The sequence below is a fragment of the Diabrotica virgifera genome, chromosome 10 (genome assembly GCF_917563875.1).
Source record: "Diabrotica virgifera virgifera chromosome 10, PGI_DIABVI_V3a".
Classification (NCBI taxonomy): domain Eukaryota; kingdom Metazoa; phylum Arthropoda; class Insecta; order Coleoptera; family Chrysomelidae; genus Diabrotica; species Diabrotica virgifera.
In genome coordinates this window covers 128,666,202-128,676,326 of record NC_065452.1, presented here as the reverse complement: position 1 = coordinate 128,676,326, position 10,125 = coordinate 128,666,202, and the positions used below count along the sequence as shown (strand labels likewise).

Sequence of the window (10,125 nt, the reverse complement as noted above, 5' to 3'; positions counted from 1 at the left end):
AAAATATTGATGCTTTAGATGGAGAATAAGCCATCCAAGTACGTAAAACTTTTTCGCCGTTAGTCAATGTACGGTAAAACCATTGCTTAGTAAGCCGTCTTGTCTCTCCTTTTGATTTTAAAGATTCCGTGCTCCTTTCAATCTGTCCGAATTTGTAGTGATGAAAATTAAAAATGGTTTAAATATTTACAAAATATTTTTATTATTTATTGTTAAAATTTGCCCCCACTTCGCTACGCCACTGGATCCTAATAATGATGATAGGGTGTATAACTCTATTCCCCGCAGCTATCCTTGTTGAGACCACTTTTTCTATGTGGTTTCATCTGTGATTAGTATTTTATTACTAATTTTTTAGAATTCTTCATTAATGTAACAGGAAATCATTTTGAATTAAGAAAACATTGACTGAAATTAACAAAGGATTCTTTTTAATTTATTGTAAATGCGATATAACATGTATATGTGTATCATACCAGATAAAGGAACTTGTTCATGGTTGTAACACTATTTTATCTTGTAACTGCTACATTAAATATAAAACAAATAAAGCCAGTATAGTTTTATTAACAATATTATGTAGTAATGTATCACAATCAGTAGCAAAAACTGAATTGGTTTAAACAAAGTAACCAGTGAATAAAAAATCACAAGCTCAAGGCACTTAAGTTTACTGCAGCAACCTATCCCAATCAGGAGCCAGGAAATATCTGTGTTCTATGTTTCCCAATACAGCACTTTTGGCTTTAGTCTTACTAGAGATGAGATCCACGGCAATGGCTTCCTAAACATTAAAAAAAAAAGAGTTAATAACATTACTTGAGTATAAAGATTTCTTTGAGTTTTAATGAACAACATTCTAATCATAATAATATTTATGACATAATAGCACGAGAAAAGGATATAGTTCTAGAAAGTCGAACCTTTCTTAGGCATACATGTCAAATTTTGACACGATGCAGCAATTAGCTTTGTTCGCGCTGGACAACCCGAACGTACCCAGAGGGAGAACGCCTGCGCATTACAAAATCGAGCGTTCGCGGAGGTCGAATTTTTCTCCCTGAATACCCTCCGGATTTTTAATTCGGTGTTCGCGCAGTACAGAAAAAAGATCCTGAACGTGTCCGGGATACCCTCTCGACGTCGAGGATTTTGTTTCGGATTTTAAGTTCGCACAGGCGCAAAAAATATTTGGGTAGAATTTCTTGACATTCTGACCATTATTCTGTTCTTACTCCGTCCAATTCTTAACCTGAAGCTAAAATATTGTTTTGTTAAACAACTTGTAGATGTAGATTCTGGTTTTTAAATTATATAAAGTATTGTATCATTTCAATATTCTTCAAACAAATTTTAATATTTTTTATATTAAAGGTTTTTTAGTTGTTTTTGTCAATGTTTTCCATTTAGTATGTTTATAAATAAGTAGGTACATTTTCTAGCATTATTATCTTATTACTTTTCATTCGATATTCGATAATTATCTATTACAGTAGTATTACAATAAATTGTACTCTGTTTTTACTTAATTTCTTCTATCTAGATGAGCTTATAAGTAACTACATATTCTTGTGGTTTATTTTTCAGTTTAATTTATGAGTTAATTAGTCTCTTATTGAATAATGAATCATAAACAACACATCAAACTTATTCTGAAACTATTTCTTGTGTCTTGTTATACTTGTATTTCATTATATTTGTGGTGTAATAAACCACAACACAATGCCACAACCTATCAAATTCAATATATCAAAATTGGAAATGATTGTTTTACTAAATTATTCCTTCCTTCAGATAATGTTCAACCCCCAGGAATTTAAGGGAATGTTTGTATCTAAATAACAAGCTGCAATTTCCAAGTAACTCAACAATCTTTTACTGTCTACAAAAATTTAAGCCGGATCCCGGCGTGGAAATACCAAATTATATGTCGAAATAATAAAGACGCTAATCAAATTTCTAACTTCTAAGAAAGGCATTGAATAGAAAGTTAATCCTTTGCCTGTTGCTGTTATTCTCTTTCTCTTTGTTGAAATACAAATTTGTTGCATTTGCATTTTTTGTTGACATCGATTTCGAAATAAGAAAGGGACAAGAAAAGGCTTCCTTCTCTTACCTTAATGTATGCAACCCGTCATTACATTACGAATCCGAAAATTGTTCGTGGAGCGAAAAATCCTGATCATGTCCAGGACAGTGGCGGCTCGTCAGAGGAGGCAAGGGAGGCTCAGCCTCCCCATAAATTTTTTACACACTCTATACTGTTTTGTTTATCATGAATCGCGAAAACAACAATTACTCTCGCTATTATACAACGTGTAAATTCCATATTATCACTAATTATCCATACGTACGGAGCATTAGCATTAGAACGCATGATCGCGTCTCAGTTTTATTACATATTATTGTAGGCAGGACCCTGGGTTATCCCGAGATGCACGAACAGAGCCGAGAAGCCCAGCTTTCTCCGTTGCTAATGCTCCGTGCAGCGCAGCAGGCGTTTAAGGAGACCCGGTCTCCTAACAGTGGCATCTACGGCGCCATCACACGCTGCCCGGAGATATACCAAGGGAGGCAGTGTAGCTTCTCAGCTCCGTTGGGTGGTTGGTTGCGTCTCGGGACAACGAATTTTAGGGTCCTGACTAAAAATAATGAAAAATCTAAAAGTGCGAATTTTGTTATGAAATTTGGTATGTGGGGTTATAATAATATTTGGAACAACTTGCTCAAATAACTTTTTCCGATATCTCTAACTCAAAGCAAAATATCGGTAATTTATCGTGTTTTTGAATTCGCAGTAGGCCGCGTTTAGAATTAAAAAAATTCAGTTGAGTATCTTAAAAAATTTGAAGCTTCATTAAGTATGGACTGCAAAACTTCAAATCTGTATTTATTTTGATATGCATAGGTATCTACAAATAGATGGAATTGTTAACAAATAAACGACACAAACTTTGGTATTAAACTTTTACTATTAGACTAACTATTTTTAAAATGATGATATCATGAAATTATGAATTAGGATGATATTATGAAATGTAAATAAAAATGGTCAAAAGATGGGGCCTTAAATTACATTTTTTGGCGCATTTTTTTGCATTTTGCTAGTGCAAATTTGTCTAGATATTTTACAGTTAGGTATAGCCTCCCCTATTGTAAAAATCACGAGCCGCCACTGGTCCAGGATAAGTTTAGGTTGACGCCTGCGCCTTGGAAACTAATCTCGAACTTACTCTGAATACGTTCGGGTTATACAGCGCAAATACTACTATAAGTATATTTTTGACAGCTGCATAAAGTTGACTTGTTTGGAAAAATGACACATATGGACAAAAACGATTTTCGATCTCCCATTAAACATTATTACCTGAGAAATAAACCGGCGACGGAAACAAAAGATAGGCTAAATAAATATTATGGGACTAATGCTCCTTTAGACTACACTGTTAAATTTTGGTTCCGTGAATTTTGTAACGACTGTGTAACTGAAAGCGAAAAAGAGATGATAAATAAGATAAAGGGGATAATGGAAAAAATCGACGTACAAACAAACCTAGATGAAGAACTGGTAGATATGAGAAGAATAGGTAGACAAGGTGATCCCCAAAATGTACCCAGACCCATCTTATTAGAGATGAAAAAGGAAGCTACGAGAATGGAAATTCTGAAGGCTGCTAAAACCCTAAGAGGAACTAAAATATATATCAATGAGGACTTCCCGAAAAAAATACTACAAGAAAGGAAGCATCTTCTCCAGCACATGAAAATGGTACGCCAGGAAGGACACACAGCCGCACTAAAATACAACAAATTATGGATAAATGGTGAACTGTTCTCACTGGAGCAACTAGAAGGCATGGAGGTAAATTACTGGAAGAAACCTGAAGAGAAGAAGAGTAACGCTAGGACAATAAACGACAGATCCCTCCTATCTGATGATATAGATCCACGCGAAAAATTGATAAAAATGACGTCAAAAAACTAACAGAACATATAACAAAAGACGGCGACAGTATAACGGAGTTGGCAATGAATACGGACATGAAAATATTTTGTAAGAAAAGACGCAAAAACAAAACAAAAAAAAAATCAAATATAAAACAAAAACAGGAAAATAAGAATAGGAACGTGGAACATCAAAACACTTCTAAGACCAGGCAAAATGGAAGAGTTGGCAAAAGAAATGACAAAATACAGGATGGGAATACTAGCGCTACAAGAAATAAGGTGGGCAGGAGAAGGGATGATCGATAGAAGAAACCACACAATGTACTACGCAGGAGAAAGCAAACAGGGTCGCAATGGAACCGCCTTTCTAGTTAGTAATAGCGTAAGAGACAAGATTATTAACTTTAAAGCGGTTGATGGAAGAATATCATATATAAGAATGAAAAATAAACAAGCAAATTTAACATTTGTTAATATATATGCACCTACAGAGAATGCTCCCGAAGAAGAAAAGAATGAATTCTATAAGAAACTTGAAGAATTGTACGAAGAAATACCAAAGAACGACATACTAATCCTGTTAGGAGATTTTAACGCAAAGATAGGGAAAGAAGACACGAACAGAGAAATCGCAGGAAAAGAAACGATCCATCAAAATACGAACAACAATGGCAGGAGAATATGTAATCTAGCAGCAGCAACCAATACTTTTATTATTAGCACCCAATTCAAACACAAAAAAGAGCACAAAGTAACGTGGCTAATACCTGGAACGACAGACGGAAACCAAATAGACCACATCCTAATTTCAAAAAAATGGAGAACAATTGTACAGAATGTGAGGTCCTACAGGGGAGCCAATGCTGATTCGGATCACATTTTGGTGATAGGCGACATGAAATTGAAGATACTTAAAGACAAAAACGATAGAAAGAAAAGAAAGAGGTGGAATAGGTCAAAACTAAACACAGATAATGCAAACAGAAAATTCTGCACTACGTTGGAAGAAAAACTACTAGTCCTAAAACCATCGGACATAGATGAAACATGGGAAAACATAAAAGATAGTATTTTAACAGCAGCAGAGGAGACGATAGGACTAATGAAAGACAATAAAAGAAAAGATTGGTACGATGAAGAATGCGAGCAAGCTAGTAAAGGCAAGGACCAAGCAAGACACAGGTGGTTGGACACAGGGAAACAAGAGGATCTCCTACACTATAAAGAGAAAAAGAAAGAGTCAGACAAATGTTGCAGAACTAAAAAGAAGAAATGGATTGAAGACTTACTGCTGGAACTCGAAGCTAATAGTAACGATAATGCAAGACTATATAAACACATAAAAGCAAGGACAAGGAAAGCAGCAGGACCAGACGACATTATAAATGAGTTCTTCAAGAAAGGGGGAGAGGAACTAGCCCACAGAATCCACAAGCTGATAGAACGAATATGGGAAGAAGAACGCATGCCGAACGACTGGAATTGCGGTCTGATAACACCAATCCCTAAAAAAGGTGACAAGACGAAATGCACTAACTACAGGGGAATCACGCTATTAAATACAATGTACAAAATATTAACTAATTTGATCAGACAAAGAATAGAAAAAGAAACGAGAACAAAAATAGGTGAATACCAACATGGATTCAGAGAAGGTAAGTCAACAATAGATGCAATACACATTGTAACGCAAATCGTCGAAAAAAGTTACGAGCATGGAATAGATCTACATATACTGTTTATTGACTACAAGCAAGCCTTTGACAGTGTAATAAGGGAGGAGCTAATTAATGATATGAAGCAACTAGGCATTCAAGAAAAACTAGTAAGTCTCACGAAAATGACGATGAAGGAATCCAAAGCACGAATCTTAACAAGGGAAGGCCCGTCAGATGAAGTACAAATGGAGGTAGGTGTCAGACAGGGAGACTCCCTATCAACAACATTATTTAACATTGCCATAGAGGGTGCAGTAAGAGCAGACAAAATTAGGGGAACAATTATCGAATCTTCAGCCGAAACTGATAGAGTATGCAGACAATATTGCACTGGTTACTAGAGATTTAAAAACCATGCAGAATATAATATTAATACTAGATAAAGAAGCAAAGAAGAGAGGGCTAGTAATAAACCAAAGCAAAACGAAATACTTCAAGTGCTCAAGAGAGAATACGAACATCGAGAAAGAAATTAAGCTTGGAGCATATACATTTGAAAGAGTACACCGTTTCAAATATTTGGGAGTGATGGTGAATGGCAGAAATGATAGAACGGATGAAATAAATGAACGCATCCTACTGGGTAATAAAACCTATTGGAACTACCAAAAATTCTTGAAAGAAAAGCACATTAGTAAGACAACCAAATTAAAAATTTACAAGACTGCAATCAGGCCAGTGATCACCTATGGTGCAGAGACGATGTACCTAACACAAAAAGATGAAATGAGATTAGAAATCTTAGAGAGAAAGATAATTCGACGAATAATGGACCGGTGAGGGTAAGTGTAGGCGAATTTAGAAGATTAAAACAAATGAAGAAATTAAAGAAGTCATCTAGGGTGAAGACATAATCAAGTTCGTGAAGGCGCAGAGGCTCAGGTGGCTGGGACACACAGAAAGAGCTAACCCAGACTTTATGCTAAAGCGAATAACTGGCTGGAGACCAACAACAAAGAGACCAAAGGGAAGACCCAAAACAAGATGGAGAGATCAAGTCTTCGGAGACATAAAGAAGCTGAGAATCTACAATTGGAAGGAGCGTTGTAAGGACCGGAAAGTATGGAGGAAAGTTGTAGGCAAAGCCAAGTCACACACGCTGCTATAATAATAAAAGACAACAACGGACTGATTCTCCGCAACAAATGAATCAGATGAATGAATCAAAAGGGCGGCAAACACTCCGCCAGGAGTGAATAAGCCATGATGATGATGATGTATAACTGTATAGTGACATTGCATGAACCACATACTAGACGGCCCACCAATGCAATTACACTGGAAAATGTGAAGAAAGTCCACGAAATGGATCTAGCTGATCGAAAAGTGAAGGTGCGCGAATTGAGAGAGGCCACAAAAATTAGTAAAGAGCACACTAGTCATATTTTGAATGAAGTTTTGAATATGAAAAATGATCCTGCCGATGGGTGCTGTATTTGCTGACTATTCTCCAAAAACATGATCGTGTGACCAATTCTCAGCAGTGTTTGGAACTTATGAAGCGCAATCGATCAGACTTTTGGCATCGATTGGTAACTGTTGATGAAACCTGAATCCACTTATAGGGACGACGGTTTTTGACAAAACACCGGTTTTCGGTTATACCGTTTTTTTTTTGCTTACGGTTTAACCTGGCGGTTATAACCGGCAAAAAAAACCGGTTTTTGATTTTTTTAATCCAATAGGTTACAAAGTTACATTTACAATACACTTTAGTTTGCGATACTCCATTCGACTCGATATCAATATGATCAAAATTAGTACTATCGAAAGAACATGTATTACTTTTAACACGTTTGTATATTTGTAGAATAGGTAAATACATTTTAACTCATTTAATACTTCCTGTATGAGTGTATCGTTTTGAAAACGTAGCGAAATTCTTGGAGATTCGTATTCGTAATCAGTAATTCGATATTCATAGTCAGAGCATTATTTTTGGTAATCAGAAAAAGTCATTCACCCACTTTCAATGTCAACAGTTAAGTGTGAAAAATAGATGATGTTTGCGTCCAATTCAACCAGAGAACTTCTTCTCTAAATATTATGATTACAAATACCTTTTCAAGGAAATATTATAATAACATTTAATAACTGTTTCTGGCTGATGTGAGATTGCACTTTCAGTTTGCTTCTGTATTTTATAAAATAAAATAAAATTTGTATTATGGTTTTGTTTGGAATAATTACTTGAGAATAAAAATTATGATTGGGATCCGAAATAATACCTAACCTAATCCTAATCACCGTAAAAACCTAATAACCGGTTTTTACTTTAAAAAGAAAAAACCGGTTATAACCGGGGCAAGAAAACAACCGGTAAAACCGGTTATTGCGAACTAAAAAAACCGGTTTTAGGTTTAAACCGGTAGGTTTTTCCCATCCCTAATCCACTACTACACACCAGAGAACAGAATTAATGTAAGGCAGTGGACTGAAACCGACAAAAGTGTTCCAAACCAGCTAAGAGTCGATAAATTGGACAGAATATTCATGGCCACTGTATTTTGGGATTGATACCTTGAAAAAGGTAAAACTATCAATAGCCAATATTATTGTGCATTATTGGACAAACTGAAGTAGGAGCTCAGTGAAAACTGGGCCCATATGCAGGAGAAAAAAGTGTTACTTCTCCAAGACAATGCAGAGACACGGTTAGTGCTTCGAATTGCTTTCTTATACAACTTATTCTCCTGGTTTGGCCCCCTCCAAGTAGAGATGGCTGGTAAATAAAAAATTTGCTTGAATGAAGAGAAAATTGACAAAACAATGACCTATTTTGCAGAGTTTCCAGAATTGTATTATCCAGATGGCATAAAGAAATTGGAAATCATTGCATTGAATTAAAAGAAGATTACGAATAAAATAAAAGAATTTTTTTAAAAAACATGTTTTACATTTCAAAGGAGATTCCTTATCACACCATCTAGTACTAATTCGTAATGATATTGAAGTTATACTGAAAATTTAAACTCATCGAAGGTTTTTATACCTCTTTATAATCACAATCTCCTTGTATTAATTCATACTGTGTTGAGCCTATCTGGATTTCCATTTTCCCAGACTTCCTAATAACTATTTTGCCTATCTGTCCTTCCTGCATGTCCTTCAGTCCAAAGTCAAATAGTTTCTTACAATTAGGATCGTCACTTAAGCCCTTTCCAGCAAAAGAATCTGGTAGCTAAAAATAAAAAATAGATGTTAATGTATTATAATTATTTAATTATTGATTAGACACAGAATCATATTATGTAAGAGAGTAGAATCTTCAGTTATAAATTGCTGCAGAAGAAACTACCATATTGGGCTTCTTCTTATTAAGTTCTTCCTACCAACCAGAGGTTGGATATCATTATCACTAGGTACCTTAAAATTTGTAACCATGACACTCTTCTTCTTCCTGCTCTTATCTTTTCATGTATTATCATCAATCTTAGCATTTCATATCGCTGTCCCTGATATTCCTTGCTTTCTTTAACGCTAATTCATTATGTAATAAATTTAACGAATTTAAATCTTATGTTTTAAGAGAGGAATATGATGTAATAGGTATTGGGAAACTTGGTTTAATCAGAATATTACTGATCATTTTGTGCACATTGACGGATTCAACCTTATAAGAAATGACCAAATTACAAGAGGGGGAGGAACTGCAATAAACATTCGATCTTCACTTAATTATAATATTCTTTGTGATTTTACTAATACAGATTCTGTTGAACAATTGTGGATTAGTTTCAAATTACATAATACAAAATACGCATTTGGAAATATATATAGACCCCCGGATAAAAATATAAATGATTTTTTAAGCGACTTTGAAGAAAATTTAGCTGAAATTTTCACACAGTTTGATGAAATAATTTGTGGAGGGAACATAAATATTGACATGTTAAAGGGGCCGTCCTGCAATAACGTAACAAAGTTTATTAACATTACAGAAATATTTAATCTGCAACAAATAATTAATGAACCTACTCGAATCACAGCTACTGGTGAATCACTTATTGATGTCATTTTAATTTCAAATCAAAACAATTCTTACATTCATGGTAATAAAGAACTATTTATTACTTCTGATCATCAGTTAGTATTTTGTGCATTAAATTTTGATATCAGTAATAAAGAAAATGTTATATATACAAGAAATTTAACTAACATAGATAAAAATTTATTGGAAGATTTTTTATATTCGTCTCCTTTCGAAGAAATATTTCGGTTAGAAAATATTAATGATAAAGTTTCACTTTTTAATCAGTTAATGGTTAATATTTTTGATACATTAGCTCCTATTAGAAAGAGAAAAAACAAAAAAATAAATCCTCCATGGCTTACAGATAACACAAAACTATTGATAAAGCTGAGAGATAAAGCTCTTTCTAAATACCGAAAAACAAAACGTCCAGCTCATTACCAGTATTACAAAGATTTGAAAAATTTCACTATTGTTGCAATAAGA

The 10,125-nt window shown here is 34.5% G+C and overlaps 1 protein-coding gene across 1 annotated transcript in view; it reads right to left on the bottom strand.

Annotated features, from left to right (window-relative positions):
* Window positions 1-547: 547 nt before the first annotated feature.
* The window catches only part of LOC126893443 (DNA-directed RNA polymerase III subunit RPC4), a 36,459-nt gene continuing 26,881 nt past the window's right edge, over window positions 548-10,125 (bottom strand). Inside the window, exons 6-7 of the mRNA XM_050663643.1 lie at window positions 8,659-8,847; window positions 548-784 (exon numbers count right to left, since the gene is read on the bottom strand). Coding sequence (XP_050519600.1) covers window positions 671-784; window positions 8,659-8,847 — 303 coding nt within the window. The 3' untranslated portion in view covers window positions 548-670. The remainder of the gene's footprint in view (window positions 785-8,658; window positions 8,848-10,125) is intronic.